We start from the raw sequence: 18,549 nt of genomic DNA on the forward strand, positions 1-18,549 counted from the left end.
AATTTTTTACTGAATCTAAAATTGAAAATTGATGGTTAGATTCAAAAGAGGAAACATTTCTGCACAAAAAAAGAAACTTAGACACTTTTAAATATTAATTTACATAGATACAATGAACATTTTAAGAACAAATAGCATTTAAATATAATAAATCTTATGAAAAGAAGAGCATAAAAACCACCGCACAAGATATTGTTTGTGATATTTAATTATCATTACATTAATAAAACATTAGAATCTGGAAATTCTTGTTCTACGCATTTCGTAATATGATAATTGGCGCTGCAACATTTTTGTACGAGACACCTTCACACGATGAAAGAACATTATTTATTTATAGTTATATTACACGACGGTTGAATTTAGCTATATGTAATTCTGCGTTTTAAGAATATTGTGAATTTACTGAAGATGGTCAGATGGTGACCGAAACGTTTAATGTTTTATTAATGTAATGATAATTAAATATCACAATATCTTGTGCGGTGGTTTTTATGCTCTTCTTTTCATAAGTTTTGAATTATAAATCATGTTTGTTTTTATTATGTATAATAAATCTTTTTAGACATAATAAATCTTAGATATAAATATATATATATATATAAAATATATTTTAAATACAATAAATCTTAAAATCACAATAAGATCACATATGTATTACAGTCATCCTTCATAATTTATCTTTTATTATCTACACTATTTCAACACTATATTAAATATTTTAGAAATAAACCCATACAGCACAGAATATCGCTACAAAATCTCTGTAGTATAATAATATTGCTGCAACATGTAATATTATTACAATGTTGCAGCAGTGTTGCTGCAACTTTTGGTTAAGCTATTTATTAATATCTCGTCGAGCTATCCCAGATTTAAAAAAAATTATGTTTCTACATCAATTTGTTGCTGAGAAAATGTAAGATTAGCAAATTTAAACGCATGAAATCAGACAGGCGCGAGTCGCTGTGTGGCCCGATCTTCCTCACTCCATCGTGTCCCGACTTCCCCCACTCTGGCTCGCTGTCTCGTTTGTATTCCTCAAATTTTCAATGGTTTTAAACAAACTCTTTCGGCAGCAACAAATTCGAGAAAAATCAAATTTTTTAACAGCAAATTCAACTCTTCCTTGACAAATTGATGCCAGACAAAACTCTTAATCTTAAAATTAGAGCCACAGTGATTTTTTTGAAAAAAAAATTGTTATCTCGGCTCCTAACAATCGAAGGAAACTGTTTTCGCATATTTCCCACACGTTGCAAATCTCAAACATATGCATTCTTTTCTGATAGCCTTCCGAAAATTTCGTCGAGAGAAATGTCAACTTACAATTTTTTCACGAAATGGATCCCTTTGAGAGACTTATGCCCATTTTCACAATGTAAATTAACTTTAATCTCGGTTCAATTTACTCTTCATCTTCTTCTAATCTGTAGAACTAGAAAAAGACGAAGAGTAAGTTGAACTGAGATTAAAGTTAATCTACATTGATGAAAGTCATAATTCTATTGGACTATAATCGGGATGGCGAAGAGTAGGGATGGACACACAAGAGTCCTCCGTATCGATATTATTCCAGCTGATTATTTTGTGTCGTGACATGGCATCGAACGCAGTGACGGTGATGGCGACGTCGAACCCGCGCGGTAAAGTCCTCACCGAAGACAACGTTTTCGTAAACTTGCGCAAAATGGAGCTCGCGATGTGCGGATCGCTGTTCTTTAGGGCACGGGAGATCGAAAAAGAGCTACAAAAAGTAAGGATAAACTGAACGAGTGATTTCAAGGATCACATGCTCATTCCAGAACAAAATGGAATCTTCTTCGGCATACATACAAAGAAGTGATATACAAGGTGTTCAAAAATTCGCGACTTGAAATATTATAGCAAAAAAAGTTATGGTATAGTAATAACAATAAAATGTAGATGAAAAAGACAAAAAATATAGGCAAAATATAGACAAAAAAGTAAATAATAAAATATAGATGAGCGCAATGCAGATTATCTAAATTATATCTGCATATAAATATTTATTCAGTAAACACTTAACCAAATTATTTTTTTTTCGCGAATCCTAAAATGAAAACAATTCAAATATAGCGTGTAAACATAATTATGTAATTTAATTTTAAATAAACATGTAAATTACTTTGTTCGCAAGTAATAATGTGAAAACAATTCAATCCCAGTGCGCGCAAACTTATTTCGACTGTGTTCCAAAATTCACTGCCAGCGCTGAAAATCTACAGGTTATGTTACGTATATTACATATTTTCAGCATTGACAGTGAATATATATTTTGGGACACAGTCGAAGTAAGCCTTACTTAACACTAACAAACGATTAATTCGCGAGTGTAAGATAACGCGTATCGATGCAGCAGATATTATATTCAAGATTGGAAAGTAAATTCCGATATTTTCCATCTATCACTGGTTTAGTTTCCAAACACTCAATTCAGTTCCACACTTCGGTACAAATATAGATTTAATAATTAAGATTAAATACAATGATTTCAATGAATCAACAAATACAGATTGTTTCCATTAGAATGTATCCATTAGATATATATTTATATATATATATATATATATATTATATTATATATATTATATATATATTTATTATATTATTATATTATATATTAATTGTATTATTAATGCCCAATTTCTTCACCTCTAGATAACTTTATTCAAGAGATATCTCCCAGAGTACAATGGAGATATCTCCTGGATAAGATTATCCGGAACTTATCTGGAAATGAAGAAATTGAGCATAAGTGAAAAATTAACAGTACGTTACATATAACGTTATAAATTAGACTCTTGTATTGTATTCCTATATTGTATATACTCTTGTATTATAGCTTATAGTCTCCACAAAGTTTGGAAAAGTTTCAAAATTAAACACAAAGATTGTATCTAAAATCGTTTCTCTTTGCCAGGGCTTTGAGAAACCCTTCAAGGAGTTGACCAAAATGAACACTGGCGACGCTCACGCGATGGGTCAGCAGCCTATCACGTTCCTGCGGCAGGTGCTCACCCTGACAGTCTCGCCGCATCTGCTCAATGATCCGAGCTTCCCGGAGGATGCAAAGGATCGCGCCCGGATGATCCTGGAAAATTGCAATGGCAGCAGCGTGGGCTCGTATTCGGAATCGACCGGCATCGAATGTATTCGCAAGCATGTTGCACAGTACATTCAAGAACGAGATGGCGATATCCCTTGCGATTATCACAACATTATCCTCTGGAACGGCGCTTCTATCGGTATCAAAGTATGTGGACTTCAATGTGGACTTCTTGTTATTTGGAAAATTGATTGAAAGCAATTTATCCAGTAAACACAAAGTTACAACGTTACATGTAACGTACTATTAATTTTTCACTTATGCTCAATTTCTTCACTTCCAGATAAGTTCCGGATAATCTTATCCAGGAGATATCTCCATTGTACTCTGAGAGATATCTCTTGAATAAAGTTATCTAGAGGTGAAGAAATTGGGCATTAATAATATAATTAATACATAATATAATAATATAATAAATATACGTGTGTTATATTACAGTTATATTGTTGAGTGGAAAATTACGACTAACAGGTACCTATATATGTTGCATGTAATTTTGCGTTTGCTAGCTAGTTATATATTTAATAAATAATGTTCTGACATGTAAAAATAAAATAGCAAATTGGAAAATGGAAAATAATTTTGAGTAAATAATATTGAAAAAATTGAAAATTTTTTCAATCTTATTGTTCCAGTTTATTTTTTCTATCATGGTAATGAGCATGAATAATTATTTGATACGATAATTATATATATTTATATTTTAAATCAATCATTTTTACATATACAATGCACGTTATATAAAATTGAAATTGATATTTTAAACTTTATTTGTTATTTTGTTATTTGTTATTTGTTATTTGTATATGTTATTTTAGACAGACTGAAAGGATAACAGCAGTTAACGCTCTACTATTTTCTTTCATTTTAGCTTGTATGATTTTCTTTTCCAGACATTCCTGAATCTATTCAACGAAAGGCTGGACGACAAACCATCCGGCGTGCTGATCCCATTTCCGCAGTATCCTCTATATTCGGCAACTCTGACGGAGTTTGGACTCGCTCAGATTGAGTACTACCTAGATGAAGATAACAAATGGTCGCTAGAAGTCAGTGAGCTGGAACGAACATTAAGAGAAGTCAAGAATATATGTAATCCTCGCGTATTGGTGGTGATCAATCCCGGTAATCCAACCGGTCAAGTATTGACTCGTAAGAACATCGAAAACGTCATCCGCTTCGCCCATAAACATCATCTGTTCTTACTGGCCGACGAGGTCTACCAGGACAACATATATGACAAAGACAGCGCATTCCATTCTTTCAAGAAAGTCATGATGGAGATGGGCGAGCCGTATTCGAAGATGGAACTGGCATCGTTTATGTCCATCTCGAAAGGTGCGCAAAAAAAGAGTTTGGGAATCCGAAATCGATTCCTATCGCTAGATGTTTCGATTCCCAAACTCTTTTTTTGCGCACCTTTCGATAAATAATTTATTTATAATATTAGACTTTTAAAATAATTTAATCAAGGGACATTGAATTTTTAAATTATTAGGTGTACAAAAAAGTTCTGAGCTTTTGATTTGATACAACCGAAATAACAATTTAAATTTTATATATCTTCCCGTCCTTTTGCGGTTTTAAAGCGTTAACATTTGGCCTTCTAAAATGCCATACGGTTTGGCGTTTGATGCACATAACCTCAAAAATCAGTAGTGTTCACGATGGCAATAACAAAAGAGCATATTCGATTTTCCATCCACTTCGCGTTTCATCTGAAAAAAAATGCTGCTGAAGCCACTGCAATGATTTGTGCTGCATATGGAGAGAACGCTGTAAGTCATGCTACATGTATTAGGTGTTGGAATTAATTCGTAGCGTTTTACAAGAGATGGCACAAGCAGTACACTATTTCGTTGTTACCTATAGTTCTGTATACATTGTAAACATCTATCATAGGACGTCATTTGCCGTACATAACCTTTCTTGAAATCATAAATAACAATACTGTATAATTCATTGAATATGTCAAAATTTGTGCCAGATAAAGTGTTTTTGCGGGGAGTTTTGCTTCATTACTTTAATATGAACAAAAGTGCAGCTGAAGCTCATAGTATTTTAGTGGATGTGTATAGTGAACATGCTCTGGCTGAGCAAACGTGTAGGAAGTGATTTGCACGTTTTAAAGCTGGTGATTTCGACTTGGATGACAAGGAGCGACCTGGTCAGCCGAAAAAATTTGAAGATAACGATTTGCAGGCACTGCTCAATGAAAACTCATGTCAAACACTTAAAGAATTATCTACGTCATTGGAAGTTGACTTCTCAACAATAGGAAAACGTCTTAAAAGTTTGGGCATGATCCAGAAGGAAGGACATTGGGTCCCATATGAATTGAAACCAAGGGATATTGAGAGACGTTTTCTCACGTGCGAACTGCTGCTTCAACGGCAGAAAAGAAAAGGTTTTTTGCATCGGATTGTTACCGGTGACGAAAAGTGGATCCATTATGACAATCCAAAGCGCAGAAAGTCATGGGTTAAGCCCGGCGAACCATCAACATCAGTGGCAAAGCCCAATATCCATGGCTCAAAGCTCCTGCTCTGTATTTGGTGGGATCAGAAGGGTGTCATATACTACGAACTGCTAAAACCGCATGAAACCGTTACTGGAGATCTCTACCGACGGCAACTGATGCGCTTGAGCCGTGCATTGAAGCAAAAACGGTCGGAATACTTCGAAAGACACGATAAAGTCATCTTGCTGCACGACAATGCTCGCCCACACGTTGCAAAACCGGTAAAAACATACCTGGAAACACTTAAATGGGAAGTGCTACCGCACCCGCCGTATTCTCCTGATATTGCACCTAGCGACTACCACTTGTTTCGATCATTAGCTCATAGCTTGTGCGAGCAGAAGTTCACATCTTACGAAGATTGTACAAAATGGTTCGATTCCTGGATTTCATCTAAAGATGAACAGTTCTTCCGACGCGGTATTCATCCCGGAAAAAAGATTTTCTGCACAAAATCATTACAGGCGATGAAAAGTGGATTCTTTATGATAACCCTAAACGTAGAAAATCATGGGTTGATCCTGGTCAACCTTTGACATCGACGCCAAAGCCCAATATCCACGCCAAGAAGGTTTTGCTCTGTATCTGGTGGGATTGGAAGGGTGTGTTGTACTACGAGTTGTTACAACCGGGTGAAACAATCACGGCAGACCGCTACCAACAACAATTGACCAATTTGAGCGATGCATTAGAAGAAAAGAGGCCATTTACTGGCCAAGGACGTCGTAAAGTGATCTTGCTTCATGACAATGCTCGACCTCATGTTGCGAAAGCGACTCATATCTTTGCGTTAGGCTGGGAACTTCTTCCGCACGCGGCGTATAGCCCAGACATGGCGCCTTCCGATTACTACCTATTCCGGTCGCTGCAGCATCATTTGGCTGATACACATTTCGTGAGATTAGAAGAGATACGAAAATGCATTGATGACTTTATCGCTTCGAACCCGGTGAGTTTCTATCGTCAAGGAATTCGCAAGCTCCCCGAAATATGGCAAAAGATCGTTGATGCAAACGGAGAATATTTCGCTGATTAATATTTTTTCGTTTGTTTTTGAATAAAGATTGAATTTTACAAAAAAAAGCTCAGAACTTTTTTGTACACCTAATAGTTAAAACATTGAACAGGAATATGTGATTTGAAAAATTATTGAATTTTGATTATCAAATTAAATTCATGAATAGATTTCTTGAAAAATTTCAGAAGCATTCCGGGCATTTCGTTTTCAGGATATATGGGTGAATGCGGGATCCGTGGCGGTTACGCCGAAATTATCAACATGGACCCGGAAGTGATGAAGGTGCTATTGAAGTCAATCTCTGCGATGCTGTGTCCTACTGTGCTCGGCCAGGTCGTGATGGATGTTGTGGTGAATCCGCCGCGACCGAATGAGCCATCGTATGAGCAATTCCAGAAAGAGAAAAGAGAAACTCTACGCTCCCTAGCAGAGAGATCACGGCTCATCGTCGACACACTCAATAGTATTCCTGGATATAAGGTGACTGTCCTTTTAGAATAGCCAAAGAAAACTGCGCTGAACAGAATTTGTACAATGTCTTTGCTTTTCCTTTTCAGGCAAATCCGGTGATGGGTGCGATGTATGCGTTTCCACGCTTCGAACTGCCGTCAAAAGCAATGGAGGCGGCGCGAGCGAAAAGCCAGGAACCAGACGTCTTCTACGCGTTCGAACTATTGGAGAACACTGGGATTTTAGTGATCCCAGGCTCGTACTTTGGCCAGATATCTGGTACAAATCATTTCCGCACGACGATACTGCCACAAAAAAAGAAAATCAAAACAATGCTCGAAGCGCTGAAGCAATTCCATATCAAATTTCTTGAGAAATACAGTTAAATAATACATTTTAATAATTGAGAGAAAATTGACAAATTATGGAGAATAAGAATTATACATCTATAATAAGAAATGACTTTCACTGTGCATATCCAAGTGAAAGTTCAGTTTTTGAACATTTAGGAATGTAAAATATTTTTATTACGATTAATAATTTATTGACCAGTATTCATTGTCGATTCTTATTTTTAGATCATTTTAAAGAAACGGTTCTTTTTAATGACATCTTAAGATTGAAATATAAAAACTAATTGATTATGAATATCGGCCATTAACATTAAGATATTGCATACGACGTTGTTATTGTGTTTTGTAGAAATCTTGAAAAAAAATTACAAATTTGTTATATGTAAATAAAAGAATTAATTATTGTTAATGAATTTGTATATATCTAATAGTTTTTGTTAAATCAAACAGCGATCGATATTACGTAATAATTATTAAGAAAATAATTTGAGTATATTAAGTTTTAAATTGTCGTATTTTTTAAAATGAAGTATAATAAAATATGACATAATTACATAATAGACTCCAGAGAAAAAGAAAAAGAAAAAAGAGAAAGTGTACAATTATAATTGTTTGTTAATTCGCAAGGGCAAGAGAGAGCGAGAGAGAGAGAGAGAAAGAGAGAGAGAGAGAGAGATGCATATTGTAAAACGAACGAAGGAAGTAATATGCTCCGACTACCTGCTCATCCACGTGCACTTATATAATGCGCTGGCTAAGAATATGATACCAGCAATAAACGAAAAATACGCGATCGCGACAGTGTCGCTAACGCGTTGGAGCAATGACAGTGCCGCGAGTGAAAAGCTTTTCAAAATAAAGTGTGAGTCACGTGTTGCGATATCCCTTTAACTAGCCCTTTATGCTTTGCGAAGAATATTTCACACAATGATATATAAACGATATTCTCTCTCTCTCTCTCTCTCTTAACTCGAGTTTATTTCATTAACCGGAATAATGCTCTAGACTCTAGACTATCATGACTATCGAGGCTTGTCATAATCTTAAATATAACCTTGACCACAAATAGATATTTACATTTTTTTATTTATCTGGAAATAATGATTAATAAAGAGCCTAATATTTTTAGCTAAGGTATTTTTGTATGCCATATACATTCTTGTCATATATCGCCAAAGATTAGTGGGAAATTCCAAGTCCGGAATATAAGTGTGCTTATTAATCAACATATGGTGCTTTAGTTACATGAAAATTATAATTAATAATAAAAGTAATTATCATCATAATCACATGTGAGTCATTATTATGATTGTGTTGTGATTATAGTTTTAAAAAAATTTTTCAAATAATTTTTCAGAATTTTTATGTAAATTTTAGAATTTTTCAAAATTTTTCTGAGTCATTTTATAATTTTTTAAAAAATTCCTTAAATTTTTTATGCATATTGCAACATTTTTCGAGAAAGTTTTTAAAAATTTTTTTATTGATATTGTGAAATATATTTTGATTTCTAAAAGATTTTTAATTTTATAATTTCTTATAAAATCTCATAAAATCTCATAAAATCTGAAAAAATTTAAAGTATTTTTTGCAGAATTTATAGAATGTGGATGAATAAAAATTTTAAAAATCTTAGAATAAGTAAGTGTATACTATATGATCTAATACAGTTTATAATTTTTGTCTAACTTTTTGCTGAGTGTTAAATTGAAAATTGATGGTCAGATTCAGAAGAAGAAACATTTCTGCAAAAAAAAGAAATATCAGACATATTCAAATATTAATTTACATGGATGCAATAAACATTTTAAGAAAAAATAGTATTTAGATATAGTAAATCTTAAAATCAAAACAATAAGATTACAATAAGATCATGTGTTTTGTAGTTATCTTTTATAATTTATCTTTTATTATCTACACTATTCCAACACTATAAATATTTGAGAAACAAGAAAAGAACATTCTTAATTATAATATAGCCTACGATTTCTTTTCTCATTTCTAGATCATTTTTGTGTTATTTCTATTATACTTTTAAAAGATAAAGAAGGTTATAAAATATTCTTATGACTTTTATATTCTATCTGGGGATAGGATGTTGATCGAGATGGCGAGGGGTAGGGATGTTGGACACACAAGAGTCTTCTGCATCGATGCGATTCCAGCCGATTATTTTGTGTCGCGACATGGCATCGAACGCAGTGACGGCGATGGCGAACACGTCAAATCTGCGCGATAAGGTTCTCACTAAGGATAATGTCTTCGTGAACCTTCGCAAAATGGAGTTCGCGGTGCGCGGACCGCTGTTCGTCAGGGCATTGGAGATCGAAAAAGAGCTACAAAAAGTAAGGATAAAATGAGCCGGAACAAGTCATTTGTCAAGAACCGTATGTCATTCTAGAGCAGAATTGAATTATCTTCAGTACATGTCCAAAAAAAGAAATGATATACAGGGTGTCCCAAAATTCACGATGTTTAAAACAAAAAAGTTTTGGTAAAAGATATAGATAAAATACAGACAAAGAAGTAAATAATAAAATATAGATGAGCGCAATTCAAATTATCCAAATTATATTAGCATATAAATATTTATTCAGTAAATACATTTAACCAAATTATTTCTTTCTCAAATACTAAAATAAAAAAAATTCAAATATAGCGTATAAACGTTTAATTTTAAATGAACATGTAACCAAATTACTTTGTTCGCAAGTAATAATGTGAAAATAATTCATAATGTGCGCAAACTATTATTTACCTAACATTAACAAACAATTAATGCGTGAATGTAAGATAACGCGTATCAATGCAGTAGAGTAATAGTATTATATTCAAGGTTGAAAAATAACCTGTTATTTTCCATCTATAACTTTAGTTTCCACATAAACCCTGCATTCAGTTCCACTTCAGTGCAAATGAAATATAGATTGTTTCTATTAGAATGTATTCATTAGATGTAAATTAGATTGTATTGTACTCCTGTATATATAACTTATAGTCTTAAAACTTTTCTAAACTTTGTGGCGATTATATATAAGTTACCTAGATAACACAGAGAGTTCAAAAGAGTTCAAAAAGAATTCAGTGATATGTCATCAATTCTAAGTCAATTTTTTTCAGAAAAAGAATTCTTTTTGCATCTGAAAATGAATTCAGAATTGACATATCACTGAATTCTTTTTGAACTTTTTGTGCTATCTGGGTAACTTATATATAATCGCCACAAAGTTTAGAAAAGTTTTAAAATTAAACACGAAGATCGTGATTGTACCCAATATCGTTTCTTTTTGCAGGGTGTTGAAAAACCCTTCAAGGAGGTGATCAAAGTGAACACTGGCGACGCCCACGCGATGGGTCAGCAGCCTATCACGTTCCTGCGGCAGGTGCTCACCCTGACGGTTTCGCCGAATTTGCTCAACGATTCGAGATATCCGGAAGATGCAAAAAATCGCGCCCGGATGATCCTGGAAAATTGCAATGGCGGCAGCGTAGGCTCATATCCGGAAATCAGAGGCATCGAGTGTATTCGTCAACACGTTGCACAATACATTCAGGAACGCGACGGAGGTATCCCCTGCGATTACCACAATATTATCCTCTCGAACGGCGCTTCTATTGGTATCAAGGTATGTACACTTCAAGGTACGTCCTCTTCTTGTTATTTGAAATGTCATTTAAAAGTAATCTACTCCGTAAACACAAAGTTACATGTTGCAACGTTACTTTTCCAGTTTATTTTTTCTATTATAATAATGAATATGAATAATATTTTATACGAATAATACATATTTATATATTAGATCAATCACTTTTACATGTACGATGCACGTTATACAAAATTGAAATTGACATTTTAAACTTTGATATTTTGGATAGACTGATAAGATAACGGCTATTAACCCTACTGAAAAAAATCACATCACAAAGTCGCATAACGAAATCATATAATTAAGACAAATAAATTACGTAACGAATTATTCCAAATCATTATGTGATTTTTTTAAGTGATGTAATTTGAAAAGTCACATGATGATACGTTTTTTTCTTCTCTGTCATTTAATTCTTTAAAATTTGATAAATCACATGATGGAAATTATTTCTAATATCATGTGATTTTTCAAATAATGTGATTTTTAAAAATCACATATTGATTTGAAACAATTCGTTACGTGATTTATTTGTCTTAATTACATGATTTTATTGTAATTAATTATTGATCAACTTTGTGACTTTTTTTCAGCAGGGAATGCTATATTTTGTCTTCTTTTACCTCATGCTTGTATGATTTTTTCCCAGTCATTCCTGAATCTATTCAACGAAAGGATCGACGACAAACCATCTGGCGTGCTGATTCCAATTCCGCAATATCCTTTATACTCGGCGACTCTGGCGGAGTTTGGTCTCGCTCAGATCGGGTACTATCTGGATGAGGACAACAAATGGTCGCTAGAAGTTAGCGAGTTGGAACGAACATTAAGAAAGGTCGAGGATACATGTAATCCTCGTGTGCTGGTGGTGATCAATCCCGGTAATCCAACCGGCCAAGTATTGACTCGCAAGAACATCGAAAATGTCATCCGCTTTGCCCATAAACATCACCTGTTCTTGTTGGCCGACGAAGTCTACCAGAATAACGTATACGACAAAGATAGTGCATTCCATTCCTTCAAAAAGGTTATGACAGAGATGGGCGAACCGTATTCGAAAATGGAACTTGCATCGTTTATGTCCATCTCGAAAGGTGCGCGAAAAAGAGTTCAGGAATCGGAACATAATTCGTTAAAAATCGCGAAGAGCAATTTATTTAAAATATATTAGACTTTCAAAACAGTCTAATCAAAAATGTTGAATTCTTAAATTATAATCGAAATTTTATTGAGTCAAAACACCGAACATCAATATTTGGTTTGAAGATTTTTATTACTACATACATGGAGAGAATTTTTTCTTAGAGTTTACCCTAAATGTATAATAATCGTGGGACAACATTGTATTTCAAAGAATTTTAATTCTCTCTCATTCATTAATAAGACTACAATAAAATATAAAATAAATTTGATTAATTTTATCACAATTACCATATTTTTTGAATAAATTTTAACAGAAAATTTTGTTCGTGTAGTTACCAAGTTAAATCCATGAATAAATTTTTTGGGAAATTTCAGAAACATTCCGTGTTGAAGCATTTCGGTTTTAGGATATATGGGTGAGTGTGGGATCCGTGGCGGTTATGCTGAAATCATCAACATGGATCCGAAAGTGATGAAGGTGCTATTGAAGTCGATTTCTGCGATATATCCTACTGTGCTTGGTCAGATTATATTGGACGTTGTAGTGACTCCACCGCGATCGAATGAGCCATCGTACGAGCTGTTCCAGAAGGAGACGGAAAAAATCCTGCGTTCACTTGCGGAGAAATCGCAACTCGTCGACGACATACTCAATAGTATTCCAGGATATAAGGTAACTATCCTTTCGCGAAATAGGTAATGAAAATTATTCGATATTTTTACAATATTTTTTTTTCTTTCGAGGCGAATCCGCCGATGGGTGCGATGTACGCGTTTCCACGCTTCGAGCTGCCATCGAAGGCGATTGAGGCAGCGCGAGCGAAAGATCAGGAACCAGACGTCTTCTACGCGTCCGAATTATTGGAGAACACTGGGATTTTAGTGCTCCCGGGCTCGTTTTTCGGTCAGATACCTGGTACGAATCATTTCCGCACTACGATACTACCGCAAAAGAAGAAAATCAAAGCAATGCTCGAAGCACTGAAACAATTCCACATCAAGTTTCTTGAGAAATACAATTAAATAATATATTTCCGGTTGAGAAAAAAATTGACAAATTATGAAGAGTAAGAATTATACAATGAGGAATGACCTTCTACGGTTGTGTCCATATCCGTGAAAATTAATTTTTGAACATATTAAGAACGTAAAATTTTTTTGTTATGATTAATAATTTATTGACCGGTATTCATTGTCGGTTCTTATTTTTAAATCATTTTAAGATCGTCTTATGTAATGTCTTAAGAAACGGTCCTCATTATTGATTTATGACATCTTAAGATTGAAATATAAAAACAAATCGACTATGAATATCAGCCAAATAACAAATAGTCATTGCATACAATGTTCTTATTAAGTTTTGTAGAAATCTTGATAAATTTGTATATGTAAATGTAAATAAATAAAAAAATTAATTGTTGCTAAAGAATATATCTAATAGTTTGTTAAAACCAATAACAGTCATATTACATAATAATTAATAAGAAAATAGATTGAATTGAAATATTAAATTTTAGTTAAGTTGCTGTATTTTTTTAATGACATATAATAAAATATAACATAATTACGTAACAGACTGCAGAAAAAAGAGAAAGCGTACATGTTAATTATTGTTTGTTAGTATGTAACGCACAGGCAAGAGGCGCATATTGTAAAGCGAGCGAAGGAGATGACACGCTCCGACTACCTGCTTACCCACGTGCACTTATATAATGTTCTAGCTAAAAATATGATACCAGCGATAAACGAAAAATACGCCATCGCGACAGTGTCGTTAGTGCATTGGAGTAGTGACAGTGCAACGTGAGAAGCTTTATTACAAAATAAAGAGTGAGTTACGTGTCGCGTTATCTCTTTAACTAATCTTTTGTGCTTTGTGACGAATATTTCACACAATGATGTGTAAATATATTCATAACTCGACACATTATAGATTAGATACAGTATAGATTATTTCATTAACCAGGAAATAATCCCTAAACATCCGAAGCTTGTCATAATCTTAAATACAGCCTTGGATAAAAATATTAGGCATTTACATTTTTTTATTTATCTGGAATTCTTTTACATGCATTATTGGTTGTCAGTATTACACGTAAGTGTAATTAAAGGAGTCTTGAAGCTAACAATAAGGATAATTTGCAGTAAATATAAATCAATTTTTGAGTGAAAATTTCAAATAATGATAAATAAGAAGTCTACTATTTTTGGCTAAGACTATATATATAAGATTAAGCTATATGTATGCTCATTATATATCGCAAAATTTCGATAAGATAAAATTCAAAGTCCGAAAGTTGCAAGTGTACTTATTAATCAGCATATGGTGCCATAGTAATACAATTATGGTATCCCAATTAAGGAACACATAAATTCAAGAGAAAGTAAAAATAATTTTATTTTGACGTCATGAAAATCAAAATGATAATTTTTTATTACAAAATTTGACTTATTATCGTTTATTATCGTTAAGTATCAAAATAAAGTTATTTTGGATTTTGGTGTCTTTATTGAGATCAGTCCAAGCATTATATTGGCCTAAATATTAGCCCAATGTATCCCCATTAAAACGTTTAACTAATAAGTCTGACCGTGTTGCTTGAGATTTTTAAAAAATTTTGCTTAAAGTGAGATAAATGAAATAAAAGAAAAAAACGAAGATATTAAATGCAAAAAGTGCAAACAACGCGAATGGAGTTCATGTATCGTAAATAAATTGTTATTCGGATGCCGTTCACGATCTAGGGACGTTCGTTTATCGTGAACGTTGAAAATCCGACACATGATCATCGCGGCAGATTATTTTCGTCATGGACGATGACGCGTGCGCGTCTTGTTATTCGCGATTTGTATCAACTAGACTTGAGATAAAGTCGCGAAGAAGCTTGCATCAATTCATAAGTCTGTTTCGAGGTTCATAGTACAAAGACCGTGATCTTGGTGACCGGATTTTCTGAATGATAATTCTGATTGCACAACTAGTGCAAAATTTATTTCTACGTTTTGATAAGTTAACGTATTTGCATCCGAAATGTGCACAAAATACATTACGTGTACAAATCTAATAAAGTGTATGTCTGAATATGTTATATAATAATATACTGCAACAAGTTAATTTTGACCGTTAATAGAGAAAAAGCTAATATGATCGAGATATTTTGGAGACTATACTCATGTTTGTAAATGTAAATTTTAATTATATTTTTCAATTATATGTATAAGTTCTTCACAGAGTTTTAATAAGATGCATTATAATATCAAATCGATAAATCAATTTATAATTATTATTTCAACTTCAGTTTATGATTATGTTTCGATAGTTATATAACTAAAAAATGTATTTAGAATTTATATTTAAAAATATTATTATCAAAATCTATTCATACTAGCTCTTTTCTTACTTATTTTATATTAATTATACATATATAATACATATATATATATATATATATATACATATATATATATATACATATATATATATACATATATATATACATATATATAAAATTTTAAATGCGATTTTACGAAGAAGCACACAAAAATCATGATTAAATAATTTTATCGCCGTTCTTTCACTCTTTGAAACTGATTTCAAAAATAGTTGTCGATTCTCGATTCAAGGAAAAATATCAAATAAGAAACAATTCAGACAACATGCGCAGGCGCACTTTGCGAATCGCTCACTTGCTTGGAAGTTGATTTTTAGGAAAACGATCCAGTGTCATTGCAAAACTCGTTTCTGTGACTCTACAAAAATTTTGGGTGTAACTTTCTGACAATTTCATACTTGAAGTAATTATTGTGGATCTGTTATCACAAAATACGTGTAGTAACACAAAGCTCCTATTCAACGTTATTATCGAAGAACAGACGAAAGTCAAGGATTCCGAGAGTATGACCAGTATTCATAGTCGGTTCTTATATTTGAAATTGTCTTATACATATATAAGTACGGTCTTAAGGCCTAAACACAGTGCGAAGGCAACAACGATAGTGATAGATATAACGATAACAATAGCGATAGCGGATAGGAACAGAGGAATCCAACATGCGGGAATACATACAAGTATGTCAATACACATAGAAATATTTTCACAATAATTTGACATATACATTCCCGTATGTTGGATTCCTCTGTTCTTTTCACTATTGCTATCGTTTTTTCTATCGTTACTGCTGTTGCTTTTGCATTGTGTTTAGACTTTAAGATGCCATGAAAATCAGAGAGGCGCATTGACAGTCTTCAAATAAGGTTTTCAATAATAATCATCTTTCTTTCTCATTTAATTTTACATTGTGCGCGGTAATCCAATGTTACGTTTAAAATCATCTCGAGTATGATTTCAAAAAAATTCTCATCAAACACTGAATATAATTGCCATATAACATAGATATTAAATATATATGTATTTTATGTGAGTATATTTTTAAAAATGTGGATATTAAATATATATATATATATATATTTATATGCCCATATTTTTTAGAATGTATGTTGTACAGCAGTTATATTCTGTGTTTGCTGAGAATATATTGTCATTTGAAAGCTCAGAAAATCATTCTATTTGCTTATGCTCTGTACATAACTATTTATTTACGTTTCATATCTGGTACATATTTACTTTTTGCGTTCGGTTTATCGCATTTGCTGTGTTTTATTTTGTCCACATATTTTATCTGTTTTTTTAATAATTATGTCATATTATTTTGTTGTATCTCCTTCCTTTAATCTCTGATACGCATCAAAGTAATAATTTTGCTGATATCTTTATAATATTTTTTGTGTGCACACCTCTGTCTTATGTAAATTACTACTGTTATTTTGTATACTTAATAATTATTAAAATGCTGCTAAAATATATCTTAAGAGAGAAAAACCGTTTCGAAATATTGGAAAATATAAAAATAAGTATTGGAAAGTATAATAAATGTTGACTATTAGCATATTAACGCCATAGTGTTGAAAAATAATTTCATAAATATATAATTAAAGAATTCTCTATTTAATAGCGGAAAGGGATCATTATACAAGGGCGATAATATCACCTTATCCTCCATTATTTGATATTAATGGGATGTGCAAAATGTTAATTGATGTTTCTTAGATAGAGATTTTCCAACGTATCATTTTGCAGTATTTAAAGATAATAGTAATTCTTCATCATTTTTGGAAATGATTCATCTCAGTTAATATACAGCTTTAAAGCTTAAGCGTTAATATACAGAATTATACATCACAATTCTATTACAAACATATCAAGGAGAAAGATAAATTTGATTTTATCTCTTATGGCTTTTATTGCTCCAACATAAACGCACTCTTATGCCCGTTTCTAATGTAGATTAACTTTCTCGTTTCAACTTACTCTTTATCTTTTCCTAATTCTAAGGTATTAAAATCAAGATTTTTCTTTTCTTTTCCTAATTCTTAGAGTTAAATAAAGATAAACAATACCCCAAGAAACACAAAATGATTATTTTAACGTCATGAAAGTTAAAATGATGATTTTTTTAATTACAAAATTTGACTGTTTATTGACGTTAAAAACCAACATAAAATCATTTTGATTTTTTATTGTTGACCTTTTTTGTGTTCCTCGAGAAGTTAAATTGAAATTAAAGTTAATCTTACATTGTATGGTAAAATTAAACTTAAATCGACCGAGTATTCAAACTCTTTTCTTCTGCCTCTTTTTTCAGCAGAACGAGTCGCTCTACCCGGCTGCATTCGTATTTACGCGGGTCATCCTCCGTCACCCGGATCGTCGACATCATCGGCGCGTCCCCAGGTGGCGTGCCACTTGGATCGAACTTCGTACCGCCGTTAACATCGTTAATTCTCGAACGACCTCCTTCGCTGTTTTTTCCTGCCTCCCCACCGCCCCTTGCACCCAGTATTCGCTGTAATCGCTGGGTGTTGAGCAAACAACGTCGGGCGACGTGGTGTGCGTGCGTTGCGTGCATAATTTCGTATTCCGCGTCGATTCTTATTCGACTCGCCTCGATTCCGCACGCGCGCGCGCGCGTGCGCATCTCGCCACGCGTATTGCAGTTTGCAGTTTCCGCGGAATCGAAGAGCAGAAGAGTCGGCCGCATCGGAGTTAGATCCGCTCCGGAAGAATTTCGTGCGGCGATGAGCGACGTGAAATAGAGAAAAACACAGACGAAGGGGAAAAAGCGGACGCTGATTAATCAGCGAGATAAACGAAAGAGAAAGAGAGAGAGAGAGAAAGAAAGAGAAAGAGAAAGACAGCGACGCCGCAAGTTCCCTTTCGTCGAAGGAA

At 33.3% G+C, this 18,549-nt stretch overlaps 2 protein-coding genes across 5 annotated transcripts; both read left to right on the top strand.

Moving 5' to 3' along the window:
* The first annotated feature begins 1,218 nt into the window (after nt 1-1,218).
* Nucleotides 1,219-8,605, top strand: LOC105145367 (alanine aminotransferase 2). Of its 4 annotated transcripts, none has more exons than XM_087415043.1 (5): nt 1,219-1,756; nt 2,945-3,277; nt 4,024-4,468; nt 6,881-7,149; nt 7,227-8,605. In XM_087415043.1, the coding sequence occupies exons 1-5, from the start codon at nt 1,541-1,543 to the stop codon at nt 7,503-7,505; spliced, it is 1,542 nt and encodes a 513-aa protein (XP_087271169.1). In that variant the 5' UTR covers nt 1,219-1,540; the 3' UTR covers nt 7,506-8,605. The 4 variants fall into 4 exon arrangements, with proteins under 4 accessions (XP_087271169.1, XP_087271172.1, XP_087271173.1 ...); XM_087415046.1 differs by having other exon boundaries at nt 1,618-2,315; XM_087415047.1 differs by having other exon boundaries at nt 1,618-1,854.
* On the top strand, nt 8,245-18,509 carry LOC105145352 (alanine aminotransferase 2-like). The gene is made up of 7 exons (XM_011054835.2): nt 8,245-8,334; nt 9,567-9,817; nt 10,766-11,098; nt 11,769-12,213; nt 12,670-12,935; nt 13,007-14,092; nt 17,966-18,509. Exons 2-6 carry the CDS (start codon nt 9,596-9,598, stop codon nt 13,283-13,285), a joined length of 1,545 nt encoding a protein of 514 aa, XP_011053137.2. The 5' UTR covers nt 8,245-8,334; nt 9,567-9,595; the 3' UTR covers nt 13,286-14,092; nt 17,966-18,509.
* Nucleotides 18,510-18,549: the final 40 nt, after the last annotated feature.

The sequence above is a fragment of the Acromyrmex echinatior genome, chromosome 17, assembly GCF_024713525.1.
Source record: "Acromyrmex echinatior isolate Ae372 chromosome 17, ASM2471352v2, whole genome shotgun sequence".
Taxonomy (NCBI): Eukaryota; Metazoa; Arthropoda; class Insecta; order Hymenoptera; family Formicidae; genus Acromyrmex; species Acromyrmex echinatior.

Coding starts and splice junctions, on each gene's coding strand:
- LOC105145367 (XM_087415043.1), top strand. CDS start 1,541: ATGGACACACAAGAGTCCTCCGTATCGATATTATTCCAGCTGATTATT. Junction 3,278..4,023: donor GCGCTTCTATCGGTATCAAA/GTATGTGGACTT, acceptor TTTCTTTTCCAG/ACATTCCTGAATCTATTCAA. Junction 4,469..6,880: donor GTTTATGTCCATCTCGAAAG/GTGCGCAAAAAA, acceptor TTTCGTTTTCAG/GATATATGGGTGAATGCGGG.
- LOC105145352 (XM_011054835.2), top strand. CDS start 9,596: ATGTTGGACACACAAGAGTCTTCTGCATCGATGCGATTCCAGCCGATT. Junction 11,099..11,768: donor GCGCTTCTATTGGTATCAAG/GTATGTACACTT, acceptor ATTTTTTCCCAG/TCATTCCTGAATCTATTCAA. Junction 12,214..12,669: donor GTTTATGTCCATCTCGAAAG/GTGCGCGAAAAA, acceptor TTTCGGTTTTAG/GATATATGGGTGAGTGTGGG.